The sequence below is a fragment of the Eubalaena glacialis genome, chromosome 16, assembly GCF_028564815.1.
Source record: "Eubalaena glacialis isolate mEubGla1 chromosome 16, mEubGla1.1.hap2.+ XY, whole genome shotgun sequence".
NCBI lineage: Eukaryota > Metazoa > Chordata > Mammalia > Artiodactyla > Balaenidae > Eubalaena > Eubalaena glacialis.
Genome location: NC_083731.1, coordinates 65,096,885 through 65,117,969, shown reverse-complemented (window position 1 = coordinate 65,117,969; position 21,085 = coordinate 65,096,885). Strand labels below are relative to the sequence as shown.

General features: G+C 46.0%; 1 protein-coding gene across 1 annotated transcript; it reads right to left on the bottom strand.

Moving 5' to 3' along the window:
• Positions 1-4,391: 4,391 nt before the first annotated feature.
• On the bottom strand, positions 4,392-18,576 carry RGCC (regulator of cell cycle). Its single transcript, XM_061170780.1, has 5 exons — positions 18,332-18,576; positions 17,600-17,785; positions 8,240-8,347; positions 6,059-6,121; positions 4,392-4,777 (listed from the first exon to the last, which is right to left on the bottom strand). Exons 1-5 carry the CDS (start codon positions 18,378-18,380, stop codon positions 4,770-4,772), a joined length of 414 nt encoding a protein of 137 aa, XP_061026763.1. The 5' UTR covers positions 18,381-18,576; the 3' UTR covers positions 4,392-4,769.
• Positions 18,577-21,085: the final 2,509 nt, after the last annotated feature.

Genomic DNA, 21,085 nt, shown 5'->3' with positions numbered 1-21,085 from the left:
GAGGAGGTGGAGTTCAACAGACCTCACTAGGGTGAGATTACCTACAATGGCATTTCCCAAGGTGCGTTCCAAGGAAGACTAAGAAAAAAAAAAAGAAAAAGAGAAAAAAAAGAAAAAAAAGGCAGATTTTTTGCCTACAGGATTTCTCAAAGCCTTCAACATTCTGTGGCAGAGACGACTAGTTGTCCTCCAATACCCATTCTCTTTGTCTTTCTTTAATAATAGAAACCTCAATTTTTATTTTTATTATTTTTTTTAAACTTTATTTTTTATCTATTTATTTTTTTGGCTGTGCCACGCAGCTTATGGGATCTTAGTTCCCTGACCAGGAATTGAACCCAGGCCCTCGGCAGTGAGAGCATGGAGTCCTAACCATTGGACTGCCAGGGAATTCCCAGAACCATCAAATTTTGGTTGAGCACTTATCTGCCCAGCAAGAGACTTTTTCTCCCAGCCTCTCTTGCAGCTGGGAATGACCATCTGACTAAGATCTGGACAAGGGAATGTGAGCAGAAGTAATTTGTGTCCCCTCTAGTCATGTCATTGAAAGAAATAAGCCTGTGCTTGACTTGCTTTTTCTCCTCTGTGTTGGCTGGGATGAAATGTGATGACAGGAGCAGGAGCAGCCACTTTGCACGAGAGTCACTCAGCCAGCCTTGTACTGTTCACCTCTGGGCTGTTAGTGAGAAAGAAGCTCCCATCTTGTTTAAGCCACTATATTTGGGGTTCTCTGATCCATCACCTTAGACTGAATCCTACGTAATTTATGTACTAAGGTGCACAATAAATCTCTAAGTGAAGTATACGCAGCACTTTTCAAGTACCTATGACCTTAATACCTAGCCTTCAAAACAGCTTAGGAATGTGCTCTTGAAATGCATCTTGGGAAACATGGAAAACACTCTTTTCAACATTCCCAGAACCCCAAGCTGTGACTCAGCCCACAGCCCGCTTGTCCCCAGTTACTCATCCAACAGAGGTTAGAGCACAAACTACCCTCCTCCCAACACTCTTCTAAAGGAATCCACTTCTTTTCTTCAAACCACTGACCTTCTCCTCACAACAGGCCACAAAGCTCCATACCCTGCACATCTAACTTTGGGAGTCCAGGTTCCAGGAGGCCATAAAGAAAGAGCTGGCAAATGAGGTAGCTCCTCAAATCCTAAAGAGGCTACTAATAAAAAGGTATAGTGTCCCAGTGGAAAAAAAGGTTTATCCAAAGCAGATAAATGTTCCCAAGCATGAACAAAAAACAGTTCCAGGTAATAGGAAAATTATGTTTAGAAAACAAGTCAAGGGCTCATTTGATGAAAAAAGATAATATTCCCACATCGTACTTGGTGGTGAAAGACTGATAGCTTTTCCTCTAAGATCAGAAATAAGATGTGCCCTCTCACCACTTCTTTTCAGTATTGTACTGGAAGTTCTAGCCAGGGCAATGACGCAACAAAAAGAATTTAAAAGGCATTCAGATTGGAAAGGAAAAAGTAAAACTATTCCCATTTGCAAACGGTATGATTTTGTATATAGAATCAGCCCCCACCACACACACACACGCAAAACCCTATTAGAACTAATAAATAAGTATAGGAAGGTTGCAGGATACAAAATCAATATACAAAAATCAAGTGTATTTCTGTACACTAGCAAGGAACAATCTGAAAATAAAATTAAGAAAACAATTCCTTTTACAATAGTATCAAAAAGAATGCTTAGAAATAAATTTGACAAAGGAAGTGCAAGATTTATACACTGAAAACTACAAAACATAGTTGAAAGAAATTAAGAAGATATAAATAAACTGAAGGACATTTCATGTTCATGAATTGGAAGGAAGACATAATGTTGCTAAGATAGCAATACTTCCCAAACTGATACATAGATTTGACACAATTTCTATGAAAATCCCACTGCCTTTATTGCAGAAATTGGCAAACTCATCCTAAAATTTTTCTGAAAATGCATGGAATTCAGAACAGCCAATATAATTGTGCAGAGAACAAAGGTGAAGGACTCACACTTTCTGATTTCAAAACTTACTGCAAAGCTATAGTTATCAAGACTGTGTGGTACAGGAATAAGGATAGACATATAAATCCCTGCAACAGAATTAAGAGTCCAGAAGTAAACCCATACACATAGGGTCAATTGATTTTCAACAAGGGTGTCAATATAATTCAATGGGGGAAAAAAATAGTCTTTTCAACAAATACTGATATGACAACTGGATATTAACATGCAAAAGAATGGAGTTGGACCCCTACCTCACATCATATACAAAAATTAATTCAAAGTTGACCAAATACCTAAATGTAAGATTTGTATACTCTTATAGAACTCTTAAAAGAAAATATACGAGTAACTCTTCGTGAGCTTTAATTAGGCAATGGTTAGATATGACACCAAAAGCACAGGTGGCAAAAGAGAAATAGATAAATTGGACTTCATCAAAAGTTAGTGCTTCAAAGGACGGTAACAAAAAAGTGAAAAGACAACCGACAAAATAGAAGAAAATATTTTCAAATCAGATGTCTGGTAAAGAACTTGTATACAGAATACATAGAAAACTCCTACAACTCAACAATAATAAAGACAACTTACTTAAAAACGGGCAAAGGCTGTGAATAGACATTTCTCCAAAGAAGATACACAAATGGCCAATAAACACATAAATAGATGTTCAACATCATTAGTCATCAGGAAAATGCAAATCAAAACTGCAATAAGATACCACTTTACACCCACTAGGATGGTTATATTCAAAAAGATGAACAACAGCAAGTGTTGCCAAGGGTGTGGAGAAATTGGAGCCCTCATACATTGCTGGTGGGAATGTAAAATGGCGCAGCTGCTATGGAAAAGTTTGACAATTCCTCAAAAAAGTTAAACATAGGGTTATCATATGGCCTAGAAATTCCACTCCTAGTTATATACCAAGAGAAATTAAAACATATATCCACACAAAAATTTATACATGAATATACATAAGAGCAATATTTGTTAGCCAAAAAGTAGAAACAACCCAAATGTCCCTCAACCAAGGAAAGGATAAACAAAATATGGTATAGCCATACAGTGGATTATTATTCAGTCATAAAAAGGAATGAAGTAACGATTCACATACAACACAGATGAACCTTGAAAACAGTATGCAAAGGGAAAGAATCCAGACACAAAAGACCACATGTTGTATGATTCCATTTATAAGAAATACCCAGAATAGACAAATCCATAGAGGCAGAGAATTAGATAGTGATGCTTGCACAACTCTGTGAATATAGGTACTCAAAACTACTGAATTGGGAATTCCCTGGCAGTCCAGTGGTTAGGACTCCACACTTTCACTGCCAAGGGTGCGGCTTCAATCCCTGGTTCGGGGAACTAAGATCCTGCAAGCCACATGGCAGTGGCCAAAAAAATTGTTTTAATTAAAACTACTGAAATGTACACTTCAAAATGATGAATGTTTGGGTATGTGAATTACATCTCAATAAAGAAATAAAGAAAATATTTGGGTTCAACCCAAAAGCTTTCCCAGAAATTTGGGGAAAAGAAAAAGGTTAAAGAAAAGGCATTTTATTGAATAGTTTCACAATGCCCTAAAAAACAGATCAAATTAGTAGTTAGCTTTTGAAAATATAAATAAAATTATAAGTACTTATGCTTTGGATTTGTGTTCTACAGGCACATAAGGATTGGAGTTTTTTTATAACTTGATTCTGATTATCAAAGTAATGCCTGGTTATTTTAGGTGTTTTAAGGATAGAAAAGCATAGCTAAGGAAAGTATGGACTCTCCTGTTTTTTATGCCTCTCCCCGTCCTCCACAAAAGGCAGGTGGGGGGGTGTGGGTGGGTCACTGGCCTCTACAAGCGAAGCCCACTCTATGGGTGACCTTGCATCTGGACCCTCCAGCTCCACTGAAGCCACCTGGACGTTAGCATCCAGGCCAGCACATCAAATCTTCCTCAGCACACAGATTTTATGAGAGCACCATCATTTATAAGTCCTCCAGCTGCCCCAACGTGCCCTGGATTTTGAGTACACCTGGTATTTCCCCTAATTGAAGGAAAGAACCCGTGGCACCTAAAAAGGTGCTAAGAAATGAGGAGAATGGAGATAGAAGAGAAACCCAACTTTCACTAAAACTGCAACCCTCAAATTAAAATTTCCCATCAATCATATGCCAGCATTTCCCTTTAGAGCGCCGAATGAACTGCAAAGTAACGCTTTCTCTCGTTTACCATCCTAGTGCCTAGTGCAATGCGGCAGCGCCCAGGGTCCATATTAGAAGTCAAGTGGCGTGTTATTTCCACTTGAATACTATTTGGATGGAAATATATTGAAAGAAATCAAGAGAACAAAAAAAAGGAAAGCTTACAAAAGACAGACTTCCAGTTCAAACTTTATTTGCATACAAAAATATATTATAATGGGAAAAGCATAGTACTGTCTCCAACTATATATAATTAATTACAAATATTTTCATAAAAGCACTTTAAATTACAGAAAAGCTATGTTTTAAGAGGAAATACAACATTAGCATGAGTCATCTGTTCTAATACGCTGCAAGCAGGTAAACAAAGTCAATTTCTAACTTGCCCAGAGATGAGCCCAAAGGCATTTTTAGGATGAGAATGAGAATGGCCTGGTGGTAGATGAGTAGCATCTCTGGCCCCTCCAGCAGCAAATTCTGTAGCTGATTTTATCAGGTCCTCAGAGCTCTCTGAAGCCTCTCCCTTATGATGAAAGGACCCAGACCTTCTTGCTTCACATACCTGTCAACAGGAGACAGAGAAGGTGATCCACTCACGAAAGCCGACAATTCCTATGCTGAGCCAGAGCACATCTCTCAGACAGGCATCAAAGCACCAAACTTAATGGCAGGCTTCCCACGTAGTATATGTCCGATTAACTGGTATGACCGGCAGCCTGCTGCAATTTCCATGAAGTCAACGGGCATGTCACATGGGTCTAATACAAACTGTGCTGCAATTACAATCATCTCTGTCCGAACAGTCTTCTGATGGAGGATGGTACAGCACATAAGAAAATGGGCAACAAAATCTTCCAGTAAACAGAAACTGCACAAGAACTTTCTACCTAATACTTAGGTCTGTCTGAAACCATGTTTAAGAACAGAGTTCTTTTTAAACAACCAGCTTTGGATCTATTTTTTCAGATTCTAGTCAGCTATTTAGCAGAGTATAGCATAAAATATTTCTTAAGGAAAATCAACTCTTTCATTGTAAAATGAAAGGGGCTAGGATGCAATTCTCCAGGCCTGTTCTGTGACCGAACAAGGTCCCCCAGGGGTAGAGTTGCTGAAACTGTCATCCGGGAAACTCTAGCTGACCCTTCTGGCTCTTGCAATCCTGTTCTTTGGAAATAGACTGGGTGGATTGATTCTCCCTTCTTCTAGGCACCCCCGTAGCAGTTATGATCTAACATCCTCAGGTCTCAAAATTTTTGGTCACAGAAAATGGGGTGCCATTAGTGTAACTGCCAGTGGGAAACAAGGTACTGCGTACTTAATCCAGGTCTTTTAGTAATTGGCATGGGTCTTTGGTTACAGGGTCTCCCCAAGCCAATTCTCTCTTTGGGGACCCAACCCTCTAGAAGTCAGACCTCACCAAACCCCTGATCTAACTTGTGAAATTTTCTCTGGCCCCTGAGATGGAACCCCGGGCTTGTCAGTATAATGCTTGATGGTCAATAGGCTGACTTCTTTTCTGAAAAGCCTGGGAGGCCACCATGCTGGTAAGGCTCCAATCTTGCTCTAACTACTACTTTACTCTCCATTTCTCAAACAAAATGCCATTGTTTGCTGGTGGTCAGTTCTCACTGTTTGGAAAGGCACACGGTCTACTTCAATGTAAGCTTACCCTCAGAATTTCTTTCTGAGCCACTAGGGTCCTGTTTCTGAACCTAAAGAAGCTTTATGATGTAACTTCCTACCCCAGGCAAGCTGGTAAACATTACAGCACTTTATCAGAGGTGCTGGTTGGGTTTTCTGTTTGATTTTTTTTTTTTTTTTTTACTACCAGGCATGTACTCACTTGCTAAGGTTCTGTCGAGATCAGCAATAAAGTCTTCTAGCTCTTTCGTGTCTCCTAGTTTGGCTGAAAAACAAGAGTTGGGGTTCAGTTTCCATATCCAAGACAGCTGATGACTCCGACTTTTCCAGAATTATGCAACCCCATCTCTTTGTCTTCAGAGACTTTATTAAAGCGTGTCCTGTACCAACCCTAAGTGGCTGCTCCAGTGTTTACTTATAGTCAACTCAGAAACTTATTCTGAAGATTAGCCTAAATGTTTCTTTCTGGTTTTTGTAGTTCATCACCCCCCCACACCCCACCCCTATCCCAGCAACCTGGAAGAAGTATCTCCCTCCACTATCTTAAAAGTTGGGAGATGCGGGGAGACAGGGACAGGGAAGGAAGATTAAAAGTTTGAACTTTTTGATTGTGTAGGATTTGAGTTAGTCAAAATATTCGGGAAGCACGGCACTGTGCGGAATGGACACCCAGATTCCCTAATTCCTGCTAAACTTCCCCCCTGACGCAATTTTGTTCATGCTATCACTCCAGGGCAATGCTTCAGCCCTCATGGTCCCTCCAGGATGAAATGAACTAAGCACTACAGTTCCGTGTCAAAATGGTACAGAGAAGGCAACAGGAAGCTCCTGGGTCTAGAGAGCCTCATCCCATACAGGTGCCAGCACAGAGCAACAAGTCCTCATTATCATTTTGTTCCCTCTATATCCTGAGACATGTACTTCTTTCTGTGTATCTTACTTTTTTCTCTAGAGTTCACCATTCATGCCCTCTCTGAACGCACTACTGGATATTTTTATTAATTAGCCCCCGCTGGCCACAAATAACTCATTGTTTTTAGGTTTTAAAGTCAATTTGCCACTAGGGCTTTCTTCTCCTCTTTATTTTTTTTTTTTTTTTTTTTTTAATTATTGATTTTCTTTTATCTCTTTTAAATTTTTATTTATTTATTTATGGCTGTGTTGGGTCTTCGTTTCTGTGCTAGGGCTTTCTCCAGTTGTGGCAAGTGGGGGCCACTCTTCATCGCAGTGCGCGGGCCTCTCACTATCGCGGCCTCTCTCGTTGCGGAGCACAGGCTCCAGACGCGCAGGCTCAGTAATTGTGGCTCACGGGCCCAGCCGCTCCGCGGCATGTGGGATCTTCCGGGACCAGGGCTCGAACCCGTGTCCCCTGCATTGGCAGGCGGATTCTTAACCACTGCGCCACCAGGGAAGCCCCTCTTCTCCTCTTTAATTCCTACCTCTTGAGGATCAGGTAACAATTCTGGGCACATTTTAAGCCACTTTCTAGACTGTTCTGTCTCTCTCAATTCAATAGATCCATTACAGACGAAGGGCTGGACAACGGCAGAGTCCCCAGTGACTGCTAACATTGTTCTGTTGAGAAGAGAATTTTAAAATGTCCTTTTGAAAAAGGGGGAAATTCTGCCTTCATGCCAGAGTGAGAAAATGATGGAATCTTCATATTGCTTTTTAACTATGTTCCACTTTTATTGCATTCTGCAACTATTTTCAGCAAGTATAATGTTTCTTAAGGGAAAAAAACTGCTTTTGTTTTCAAAAGGGCACTTGCCCAATATAAAAGAACATTCAGATCTCTGGCTGGAGACACTTTACTAGTTCCAAAATATAAGAAACTGCTCACGCATCTTTAAAAACCTTTTCGGCCTATTAATATCACAGTAGAGGCAGGATGGAGCTGCCATTTTGAATTATGTTAGATCATTACTTGTTTCATAATGATGACCCCATTTAATTGCTAAATTGCTCATCCGAAAGCATTAGGTAAAGAGTTAATGCAAGAAAAAGAACCCAACTTTCTGCAAAGCCTAACTGCTGAGTTTGATGTTCCAGAACCAACCAGTCTTGCGAGGGCACTGTCATTTGACACTGTCTTGATGACACCACAAGAGAGAAAGCAAAGTCTAGAGTCTACATGTCTTTTCTCCCTGTGAATTTGGTTTCCTGCCCCCCAGTTATCTGATTTCACTTTCACGCTGATCAAAATCCTGAGAAATAACAAAATCCACTCCATGCTGTACTATACTAAGATACTAGTCTTCTCTATTTGTTTTGCACATTTGGGAAAGATTGGTTAGGGGGAAGGGGGAAGAAAGAAGAGGCTGAGGAGCCGGAGGAGGGAGGAAGGAAGCAAAAACACTCACAATCCAACTAATGAACTTACCTTTCCGAGGAGGGACAGCGGGAGAGAGCAGAGCTGGAGTGCTGTCTGTTGGAGAATTCAGTTTTTCATCACTGAAGCTGAAGCTGTTCCTATAAAGTGAATCTGCACCTTTCAGGAAAGAAAACATAACTCATTAGAAACAATTTTCAGTCTTATGGTCTATTGCCAATCAACAGTTTATCTCCAAAAGGAGCAAAGTTATAAAGAAAACAGGTTGGTTTCCAGATTTTATATTTATGCCCCCAAATGATTTGAGGCAGGAGAGTGTGCCTGTGTATGTGTGTGAGTGCGTGTCTCCAATTAGGCACACCACAGGCCCTTGCTTCCCTAAAAAAAGAAGGGGGTGACAGGATCATCGTGACCAAACCAGCCTCCTTTGTGACAAACCGGAGCCCACTGCCCAGTGGGTGTCTAACTGACAGCTAAGCCAATGCTTGGCCGATGACGGTGAGGGGCTTCCCTTGGGATCTGAGACATAAGGAACCATCTTTCCTGAAAAATGTCCCTTCTGCCCTCTGAACCCCCTAAAATACAAAGACAAGGTTGGATCCCATGACTTAATAATCCTCCCTGCCTGCTCATGAGAGAGTCTTTGTCGTGGTTTTCCTGAGCTCCTACATTCTGGGGATAAGCTAGAGGGTCAAAGATAAAGATTTCTTCCCCCAGAGGTTGTCTATTACAGTTTGGGTGATTTGCTGCCTCCATTGTCATACCCTCAAAGACCAGAGCAAGAGCAAGGCAAGGTCCCAGAAGCAGGGCTGAGCTGAGTCAAGGAAACCAGCCCAGCTACTAAGTATTCAGATGCCCTTGAGCAAGATAATGTCTCCGGGCCTCAGTTTACCCATCCATAAAATGGGAAGCTGGACTAAATAATCCTTAAAGTCCCTTCCAGCTCTGAAGTTCTGAGATTCTATTTCTCTAAGTCCTGCCAAGGGGGAGGAAACCAACCCACGGCCAGCCAGCCGTGTGGCTGTGACACAGCAAGGAACTGCTGGCTGAGCTGCACTAACTCAAAGGCTCAAAGGCAGACCCGGCGGCGGAAGCAGGATGTGGCCTCTGAGGTCACAAAGGAACAGCCTTACCAGTTAAAACAAAACACAAAGCCAGGCACGGCTGTAGCAGAGATGAGCTCTGGGAAGGCTGTTCGGGTGAGAGAGGGTGGCTGAACCACGAGGACCTGGCCAGGCTCCCTGTCCTCCTTGGGATTCGTTCAGTTTTATCCAATCACCTCCAGCTCAGGAAGAGGCAAAACCATCTTTCTTTGGTCCCCTTAACTCAAAATGAACAGGACTAAGTTACAAAAGACATGCCCAGAATAAAAAAGGGTTTTCAGAAGCAGAGGTTTCTGGTCCCAAGAGAATTCCTCTTCATCCCTCAAGACTTCTCCAAGTTCCTGGAGCAGTTCCTGAGGCCTCCTTACTGGGCCTCCCACCCTCCCCTGACCAGGTGGCCCCAGAGCCTTCTTGTCTTCCTGGCCAACACACCCATCGCGTTCAGTTTTCCAAACATGCCCAACCCTCACAGTCGATTCTTCCTTCTTAGGTCCAGTCCGGGTCACCTAAAAGGACGACAACCATTTTTCAAGGCTTTGATGATGAACACCTACTGAGATCTGAAACACCAAACCTTACCCTTACATTTCCCCAGAAATTATTTCCCAGAATAGTGGTCCTTTGAGAAGAACTGTGTGATCAACGAACTCTAAGAAACACCAAGCACCCCTGGACAGTCCTCTGATGTAACCCCACTTTAACGTGCCTGAGACATCTTGTGATAAAGAAACAGACTCAGGGACTTCCCTGGTGGTCCAGTGGTTAAGAATCCGCCTTCCAATGCAGGGGACGCAGGTTCGATCCCTGGTCGGGGAACTCAGATCCCACACGCTATGGCACAACTAAACCTGTGCGCTCTAGAGCCCGCGAGCCACAACGAAGAGCCCGGGCGCCGCAACGAAAGATCCAGAATGCCGCAACTAAGACCCAACTCAGCCAAATAAATAAATAAATAAATAAATATTTTTTTTTAAAAAAAGAAACCAGCTCAGCCCTATTTCCCCTGGTTTACTTGCCCTTGGGACACTTTTTCGGTGGCACCTCTATTAATATTTCTCAAGACGCTTGTACTCAGTGGAACTCAACGTGGGAAGCCCTTCCGCTCGCTTGTCAGCTGGGCCGCCCTCTGCAGCAGTCTGGATTTTCTCAAGGGGAGGCCTTTTCCCTACGCACAGGAAAGCGGTCACGCCCATCGCAGACCTACCGCGTCTCGTTACTGCTTGTCGCCACGTCAGAGGCAGGAGAATCGCCCCAAATAGAACCCGAGAGACTTGTGGGGAACAGATGAGGTAAGACTGAGGGGGCAGGAAAACCACAGAGGGCCCTGGGGAAGTAGGCCTCGTGCCCAGACTCGTGAGCCAGGAGAAAGGAGTATGAGGCCTCTGGAACATTATCCTTGGCTCCAAAGGACACCTGAGAGCATCAGCCCCATCCCTGGCCCAGAGTGCTGAACCCGGGACTCGCTGGCAGCACCCCTGGTCTCTGTCTCCCAGAGGCAGCTGGCCCTGAGAGCCAGCCTCACCACCACGCCCTGCACCGCAGGCCCTTCTCCTGACTTGGGACTTCACCTCTGTTCTGCCCCGACTCTCCATCAATTTTACGTCCATGTATACTCATCCCTTGGGAGGGGGCAAACACACACACACACACACACACACACACACACAATTTGTTTGCCGCACACACAGGTTGACCAAATGCTGTTGAGTCTGGGGGCACGGAATGACCTAGACATGGAAAAGGTCATTGCAAAATGGTAGGAAAAAGGAGTCCAGTGAGGATTCATGAAAAACTCAGGTAACTCACTTGGTTTTGAGACTCTGTAGCGTCATAGTATACTAAGACATCACCACGGCTTACGTCTTACCCTTTAGAGCCTGGTGTTTATATGCCTTTTTGATCTAAGTATTTTCCTCAAACTCAGAAAATATATAGACAAACTGACTGTTATTTGACTGACAAATTCAGCTGCCAACTGTTAAATGCACTGTTCAAATAATCAGAAGTTGCCTCTTACTGATAATGAACTTGTGCTACTCCCACAATGAAGGAGGGGGAAAAACAAATTCTAGTTACAATACACACACACACACACACACACACACACAATCTCACACACCAGCTCACTGCTACACCTTGATGCCTCTCTATTTCCATGAGTTCCAGTGCACAATCCGGGCCCAACCTGACACCAGGTTCCAAAGTGTTCAACCATCAAAAGGAAATGAACCCCCAGCACCCCTGAGCCAAACTTCCCCACAGTTGAGTTCCACCCTGTGTTCATAACTGCTCTACACGTCATTCCCCAAAACAATGACCAGGACAACCGCAGGAGCCCCAGAAGCTGCCACCCTAGAGATGTGTGGCACCGAGGCCGTGTGAAAGCTGTGTGACCCTGTGCAAGTCACTTCATCTCTGAGCCTTAGTTTCTTCTCTTGCGAAAGGGGAATCAGTAAGCCAGGCGCTCCATGTGATACCTATGGTTTTCATTGCTTTTATTCTATTTTCCCGACAAAATGGAGGAAGACACGCTCAGGAGAAGAAAGGTCACCACAGGGAATAAGAAGACTCAAGATTCTGGGCCCGGGCTTCTTCCACTTCTTCAGATAAATTCCTAAGAGAAAATGTATCTTCAGAGGTGCCCTAAAACAAGCCTCCCAAGAACAAACCCACAGACACGAAGTACCCCAAGCTCTAGACCTCTCTTTACCCTTTATCCAATAAAATTTCATTCCACGGACTCACTTACAATGAACAAGATTTCATGCTAGGTGTATATTAAAAGGGAAGCAAAGCCTGACTTCCTGTTCTTTTCACTCCCCTAGAACTCTATTTCTTGAGCTCTAGAAATAACAGCTCATTAGTCTGATAAAGGACAGAAATGTGTCACAGGCTGATAGCATAGTAATGTATTGTTGCCCCACCCAATATTAGGTGCTGCCATTAACAGGGGTTCAAGGGACACATAACAGTGATGATATGGGGAACCGCGGCAGGTGGCAAGACTAGATATCTTAGGGCCTTACAACATCTACCGCTATCGGCTCTAAAGCCCCATCAGAAATGTCTTTGGCCAGTCAACTTGGTGCGCTAAAGCCAGGAACCTCGAATTCAGGGACCAAGTTTTCTAAGACATCATCAAAAGCAATGTGAGCGGGCTTCCCTGGTGGCGCAGCGGTTGAGAGTCTGCCTGCTAATGCAGGGGACACGGGTTCGAGCCCTGGTCTGGGAAGATCCCACATGCTGCGGAGCAACTGGGCCCATGAGCCACAATTACTGAGCCTGCGCGTCTGGAGCTTGTGCTCCGCAACAAGAGAGGCCACGATAGTGAGAGGCCCGCGCACCACGATGAAGAGTGGCCCCTACTCGCCACAACTAGAGAAAGCCCTCGCACAGAAACGAAGACCCAACACAGCCAAAAATAAAGAAAGAAAGAAAGAAAGAAGCTTCCATTAAAAAAAAAAAAAGCAATGTGAGCATATTAAATATGCAAACATCTAACTGCAGCAGCGCCAACAGAGCTTGGGAAACTCAGCTACAAAAACAGAGGCTTGTTTAAAAGGTAGACGTGCTTGTTTTCGTTTGGGGGTGGGGAGAAAGGTAATTTGGTGTTGGCACCAGCTTGTGCTACTCCAGAGGAAAGGGAAACCACAGACAGTAACCCTGGCCCAGAGCTCCTGTAAATATAGAACAATCCCACACATTGCAGGCAAGCAAACCATAGTAATTAACTGAGAAAAAGAAAGCCTTGGACCTGCTTCCTTTTTGCCACAGGGAATGGTATGCGGGAGTTGGGGGAGGTGGGTTGAATCTCCTCCTCAAAATCTAAATCCCAACAGCCTCACTGAAAGTGGGATAAAATAAGGAAACGTTTCTCAGTTTCAGCACTATCGCCCCCGATTCCCTTCTGAGACTGCTCAGTCCCTCTAGATACCCCTCCAGGTGTCAGCCAGTGACACCTGTCACCTGCCTGGAATTCCTAACACACACCGGTACACCCTGAGGGCTCCTAACTCCTCACTCTCTCCCGCCTTGAACAAGTTCAAGTTCTGGTCTCAGTGGCTCTTAGGCCAGATCAGCCAATAGGCTACCTGTCATGCATGCCCCCCCCCCCGCCAGGGGCCATACAGTCCCCTCTCCCAGGGCCAAGCTAGAATAGTCGAGGCAAAGAAATACAGACGTTCTAGGTCCTGCACGTGCTAAAGAAGCCATTTCCTCATTCCCTACAATGGCCCTGCAAAATCATAATAGCCCCAGCATACGGAGTAGACTTCAGACGTTTTCTGTTAAGTAGCAAAACACTTCCCCCCTCAAAGGAAAAAGGAAACTCCAATCCGTCAAAGATATAAGGTCGCATCACCTTTTAAAGTTCCAGTTAATATTAGAAACTTCTTATAAAATCAATCAGTGGAATCATAAATTAACACATTGGTTAAAATTTAGTATCTGGTGAGTTAAAATGTCATTAAACACATTTCAGAAGTCATGCTGTGGGCTTACAGTTTTGAAAATACTGAAAAAACAACAGATTTTTCAAAATAAGTTCAAACCAAAGATGTTCACAATGCCTGAAGCACCTCCGCGGATCACGTGTGAACCTCACTCACTGCCCCAGCTCCTAACTGTGTCCTTTTACTGCCGAAGTTGAAACTGCTCTCATGAAAGTGCCTGGTGTTACCTGTTGGAACCGAAATCTAGAAGAAAGAAACAAAAGGAACTATTTTCATCAACCCCCATTTGAATGCCACCCCTAATGTGAAGTTATCTTGCCACTGTTATTTTGGTCCTCTTCATGTCTTAGGAGGATTCCCTGTAAGTGGAAACAGGAAAGAGTATTTCCTTATTAAATATCCGTTCTTCTCTCCTATCTAAGTAACTTGCTTCTCTGGGTGAAAGAAGGATTGTCTACTTTTTCTCCTTTGGATGCAAGCAAGCGAAATATTTTTTAATTGAAGTGTAGTTGATTTACAATATTGTATTAGTTTCAGGTATACAGCAAAGTGATTCAGATATCTATATAGATATATATAGATATATATGCATACATATATTCTTTTTTTATTCTTTTCCATTATAGATTATTACAAGATACTGAATATGGCTCCCTGTGCTATATAATAAATCCTTGTTGTTTATCTATTTTATATATAGTAGTATGTATCTGTTAATCCCATACTCCTAATTTATCCCTCTCCCCACTTCCCCTTTGGTAACCATAAGTTTGTTTTCTATGTCTGAGTCTGTTTCTGTTTTGTAAATAAGTTCATTTGTACTAGTTTTTATATTCCACATATAAGTGATATCATATAATATTTGTCTTTCTCATCTTTTTTTTTTTTTTTTGAGAGAAAAGGAAGGGTTCTTCAAAAAAACAGGAATGCAGTAGGTACATCTTCAGAGTGATGGAGCTGTAAAAGGTAGCGTGAAAACCAAGGTCCCAAGGGTTTAGAGCTTCATACATAACATTTTCACACAAGACACTGGCTCAAATGTCTCTGACCTACGTGACATAGCGTGGCATGTGCATTTTATTATTTTCTTAAAAGCATCAAACAGAGCAAATATTTTCTTCCTCATCATGAGCTTATGGATGTTTCTAACATCATCATTAAATAACATCCTTTCCATTTCACAGCTAGAGAAAATGAGGCCCACTCCTCATGCAGGGCCCTAACAGAGCTCAGCCTGGGCTCCACAGATCCGGCCAGGTGACCACTGACTTGAAGAGACGCCTTCAAACACAACCACCATTGATAAACAGGCACATGATCCCGGTCCAGTGAGACTTCAAGTCTATCCCGGAGGACCTGGTTCACATACCAGCCAGCCAGCCATGGTGACAGAGCAAGGCCTTAGAGAGAGAGACAGCCCAACTGGTTCCACTATTTTATCAGAAAAAAGGAGACAACAGTGTCTACATTCCAGGACTGTAGTAGAGATCATAGGAGATAACACATTTAAAGCAAAGCAAAGAGATCATTAATGGTTAGAGCTAATAAATAATAATAGTAATCACAGTAAGAGCTTGGCAAAAGAGAGCTGCTCTTCCACGCACCACAACTACTGAAACCCATGCACTCTAGGGCCCGCATGCCGCAACTACTGAGCCTGTGCGCCTCGAGCTCGTGCTCCGCAACAAGAGAAGCCACCGCAATGAGAAGCCCGCGCACCACAAGGAAGAGTAGACCCCGCTCGCCACCAACTAGAGAAAGCCTGCGTGCAGCAACGAAGACCCAATGCAGCCAAAAAATAAATTAAAAAAAAAAAGAGAGAGAGCTGCTCTTATTATGATCATCCTGGTGTGTCTCCCCTTTGGTGGGCTAAATTTCAGTAGGATCCATATCTCTCAAATATTCTCTTCCACAGAAAAGCATTAAACAGACAAATGAGTATAACAAATGTCTGTGATCCATTCTTAGCGGCAATTAAGACACATATTATGCGTCCTTAAGAAATTACTATTTAGATACACACTGCTTCTGCCAGGACTTTTTCTAACCTGCCTCGTGGAGGCCAAACTACACATTTATAGAAAAGACTAATGTCATCTGAGCCTTCTTTATACCCTCCCATTTACCTCTCTAACCACCAAACTAAGGGTTAGTTTAACAGTTAACAACGAAAGCAGAAAACAAAGTACACACACATACCCTAAGAAAAACTACAGACTATTCCAAATATCTCCCCCAAAACTGTTAAGAATGTGTTTCGAGTGCCTTTTCTTTGAGGCCTCTGAAACAGATCTGAAACCTTACCCAGAGGGAGTTGCAATCACCCATGAATGGGTGAGCTCAGACCGTATTCTAGCCAAATGCAGCTGTGGTTTAGAAAGGAGCTGTTCTTTGCAAGACAGCAGCACTGGACAGACTGTGCCAGCTTTCTTTCCCACGGGGGAGAGAATTTGTACTTGATGAATAACTTGCTCCATGCCCCAGTAGAAGGAGACATATTTAAGTTTGGCTACGGACATTGAGACAAATTTCAAAATTTTTTAGACTTCTCTTTGAAATTGAAAATAAGCGGCCTGGTCATTAGCAAAGAAGTCCAAACATACTGAACGGAAAATTAACAGCATACGATTCCATCCCCTTTCACCTCAAAAGCTGCAATTATTTCTAACGCTTGGGCAGGGCTGCCAAGAAAAGTCAAGCTGGAACTCAAGTTTCTGACTCAAAGCCTGAACTGGGTGGCGAGTGGCCTTTATTCCTTTTCAGAAGGACAGCTCATGTGTAAGCCTAGGACTGTATCTTTGCCCTGTAACAAGGGGGAGCTTCAGATTTCAAAAGAAGGGAATCACAAGGAAAGGTCATTGTTTTTATTTCCAGAGTCAAGGACAACAAAGGGAGTGACATTCATGCTTGTATCCCATCTAGGGAAGGAAGCCTCAAGAATTACCCAGAAATGTTTAAAATTCACTTTGAAAAATAGTAAGTAATCCAGGCTGGGTAAAACAGCAGTCACATAATACTGAAAAGTCACCCGATTTGCTAGTTGACGCCTAAAAAGGTATCCAAAATCCTTACAGGACATTCGAGTTCCTGGAAAAAATGGTCTCTCTTTTTAACAAGGTTGTTTAGGACAGAGAGACGCTGGGGGTCGTCTCCACTATGAGGAACGTCACCAGAAAGCAGCTCTGGGTCCATCCGCTCTGTGCCCACCCCCAGCTGCGGGGGGAGTCAGAGCCAGCCGTCCACGTGATGGACCTGCCTGAAGGATGAGGGACACTTTCTAAATACTTGAACTCAGCAGTGCCAGGGATTCTTTCAAAACTTCGGGCAGTGTAGCAACAAGTCTGGGAGCTCAGGGCCAGAAGAAAGTGCAAGAAGTGTTTCAAAAATCTCAAGAACGGCAGCTTATGAAACCTTTCCTGGTTTCAAAAATATGTCCATATCGTGCCCTCCCATGCGCCCCGACCCCATGCCTGTGGCACTTGCTCCACATCCTCTGAAGATACCGCTGAGAGGGGAAAGAAGGGGGAAGGAGAGGAGGGCGGGGAGCCGCGGGAAGACCTGGCTGGGGTACCAGGAGTCCTGCCGCTTCGACCCTCCTGCCTCCTGACACCTGCCGGCGACAGGTAGACCAGCCTGCCCTCCAAGAGCCTTCCCGAGACCATCCTCAGGGGTCTTGTCCCCGCCGGGCCTGCAGCCGCGGAGACGCCTAGAGTCCTAGAGACCGCGCTGAGCTTTGGGGCTAACTCCGCCCGGCCCCGATAAGCAAACTTGAGCCCCGAGCCCAGAGCGCTCCTCCGCGGGCCGGGTACGGGGAGTCCGCAGGGCTCCGGCACCTTCCCCGGCGGGGCCACACTTACTCTCCGAGTCGCTGAAGCCGCTGCTGTCGCTGACGCTGGCGCTGCTCCGCCGCTTCATGCGCTCGAGGTGCTCCTCGTAGTGGAAGTGGCGCTCGTGGAAGGGCGACGCGAAGTCGGCCAGCACCGCATCAAACTCGCACAGCGCGTCGCTCAGGTCCCCCGCGTCGGCCGAGTCCAAGGCCGGGGCTGGGGAGGGACGGCGGGCTCAGGTGAGGGTGGGGCGGGGCGGCCGTCCCAGCCCGGGCCCGGCAGGGGCCGCACCGTTCCCGAGGATCGCTAACTAACGCTGACGGCGCGCTGGCCCGGGGACAGCCCAGCTGCCGCTGCCCGCTGCTCGCTGGTATCTTTTAATACTCTCCACCACCCCCTGAAGTGCGCCTTGGTGTCGTGCCCGTTTTCGAGATAAAGAAACTGAGCCTCGACCCGGGGAAGTTGCAAGCCAAAGGTCACGGAGCTGAGCGACACAGCCGAGCTCTTTCCCACGCGCTGTCGGGGACTCTTCCCCGCGTTCGCTCCCCCGGGGGCGCGTGTGAACCGGGTGGCGGTGGGAGGACTGAGTCAGGATGCGCCCGTGACGTGTCGGGCTCGGACCCGCAGCCCCGCGTGGGGAGGAGGCTGAACCCGCCCCGGGGCAGAGTCCCGCCGGTGAGGCTGGGGGAGGGATGTAACGAGACGACGCGGGATCCCGCTTCTTTGGCGCGAGGCCCCGGCTTTAAGGAGACCCCCACTCACCTGCGGCCGCGGCGGCCGCGGGGCTGCCCTGCGCGGCGGGCGGCTTCATGGGCGGGCTAGGCCCGGCGCGCGTCGGGGGTTCCTGCGAGGTCTGGGCGCGGGGATCGTCCAGACGCTCCCGCTGAGGCCGCCCGTCCCCTCTCCTGGCCTCGTCCCGCTCTGCCTGTCCCCTCGCCCGGCTGCACTCCCGCCGCGCCGCTGCCTGCGCCGTCAGCCCGCCAGATCTTTCCCCGGCCGCAGCCACCCGCCGTCCCGAGGTCTTATAGCCGCGGGCGGGGGCGGGCCGGGGCGGGGCCACGGGAGCCTGGCCGCCGGGTCTGTCCCTGCCGCCGCGCCAGGGACGCCCCTGTCCCCCAGGCACCGCCCTCGCCACGCGCCCGCTGGGGAACCGCAGTGACGCGGAGTCGCCGGAGCCCAGGTTACAGCCCCAAATATTTACCCGCCGCTTTCCCCGCGCGCCCTGACAACGCGCCCCACGAAAGTAGCTTTGGCGACACCAGGGCCCCAAAGAGTTTAGGGCTGGTGCTCGGCTGATTCCCGCCCTGTGCGCTAAAGCTCCACGAGCCTCAGTTTCCTCATCTGTGAAATGGAAATGCTGAGCCTCCTGGGTTTGTTGCGAGGAATAAAGTAGGCGAAAGCCGTGGAAGACCCAGACCCATATGGGAGCCGCAGAGGGAGTCTCCCGCGTGTCCCCTCCCCATTGCCCCCAAGGGACTTGAGGATTGTGGGCGGATGGAGTAGAGAGGGTAGGGGGCCAGAGGGACAGAAGTCGGTGGAGTCCAGGAGTTGACGAACCTTAATTGTTCCCATCCCCGAGCCCCAGAGCCTGACTACAGTCCTGGATGTTCACGGCAGCCCCGACCTTGTTCGGGAGGAGTTTGTTAAGAGAACAAATTACTACGTAGATGGAGTGCGAACCCGGCGCCTCTCGGTGTCCACACTGAGCCACCTCGCCCAGCCGCCGGGCAGGGGACGAGTCCTGACCGTGAAAGCCCTGCACACTGCGCTGCCCGATGCGGTAGCCACTTGCCACAGGTGGCTTCTTAAATGCAAAGCAACTAAAATAGAATAAAGTGAAATTTTCAGTCCCTCAGTTGCACTAGACACATATCAAGTGCTCAACAGCCATCCTCGCTCCAAGTCCTATTGGACGGCGCTCCCAGTGTCTCTGACCCACAAACCGGTCTCAGAGGGAAAGGAGGCATCTTACTGCGGTTATCAAGGGCCTCCTAGGGCAGGTCTTGGCGTGCACCATTTCCAGGCCCACAGCAACCCTGAGAGGTAGAACTACTGCTTCTGTTCTACACAGGAGGAAACTGAGGCACAGAGAGGTTAGGTGATAAGCTAGTCACATAGTGATGGAAAGGCAGGTCTGACAGAAGCAGTCTCAGTGTCCATCGACAGATGAATGGATAAAGAAGATGTGGCACACATATACAATGGAATATGACTCAGCCATCAAAAGGAATGAAACTGAGTTATTTGTAGTGAGGTGGATGGACCTAGAGTCTGTCATACAGAGTGAAGTAAGTGAGAAAGAGAAAAACAAATACTGTATGCTAACACATATATATGGAATCTTAAGAAAAAAATGGTTCTGATGAACCTAGGCGCAGGACAGGAATAAAGATGCAGATGTACAGAATGGACTTGAGGACACGGGGAGGGGGAAGGGTAAGCTGGGACGAAGTGAGAGAGTGGCGTGGACATATACACACTACCAAATGTAAAACAGATAGCTAGTGGGAAGCAGCCGCATAGCACAGGGAGATCAGCTCGGTGCTTTGTGACCACCTAGAGGAGTGGGATAGGGAGGATGGGAGGGAGACGCGAGAGGGAGGAGCTATGGGGATCTATGTATAGGTAGAGCTGATTCACTTGGTTATACAGCAGAAACTAACACAACATTGTAAAGCAATTATACTCCAATAAAGATGTTAAAAAAAAAAAAAAGGCAGGTCTGTATGGTTTCAGAGCCACTTTGGGCTTCACCACACCCTCCCTTTCTCCACAGTGTAAGGTGGAGAACTGAGCAGACAGGAGGAAGAGGCTCCAGATAAGAGTGCAGATAACCCAGGTACTTGAAGCAATAGTCAAGGCACGTGCATCTTTTTTCTTCCTTTTCCCACCTCCCTTATTCAATTCTTTTTTCTCTCCTCATGCTCTTTGACTTGCTGTGGTACCCACTGGGGATGCCCTGGGATAACGGAGCAGCAGCCCATCTGGGAGCTGAGGCCAGGGAGCTACCTTCCAAATGAAGCTCTCCCTCTTTGGTCAGGCTGGGATGTAGGGTGGCGGACACCCCAGCCCAGCTCTTGCCTGATGGCCCAGGGGCCCTCTCAGCTAAAGAATCAGTTAAGCTGATCTTCAAAAGAGCCTACAGAACAGCCCCACTTTTTAACAGACATGCCAATTTACTAAGAGAGTGACAGTGAAGATCACCTATTTCTACCATGAGAAGTTGGTTGGTTGGTATCTTCTGCACCCCATTGTAAGGGAACTCCCTTGCCCAGGTGCTGGGAAGATGAATGGGCAGGGGCCTCAACTCAAAGTGTCACCACCTCTAGGATGGTGTCACTGCCATTATGGAGAACTACTGCTCCCTCTCTTTCCTAATTATAAATATAATATGAATGTACAGGAAAATATAGAGAATTCAGTAATAGCACTCTGTGTACCCACCAATGAGAACTAACACATGTTAATATTTTGTCATTTTTGCTTCAGATTTTTTGAGATATAAATTATATATGA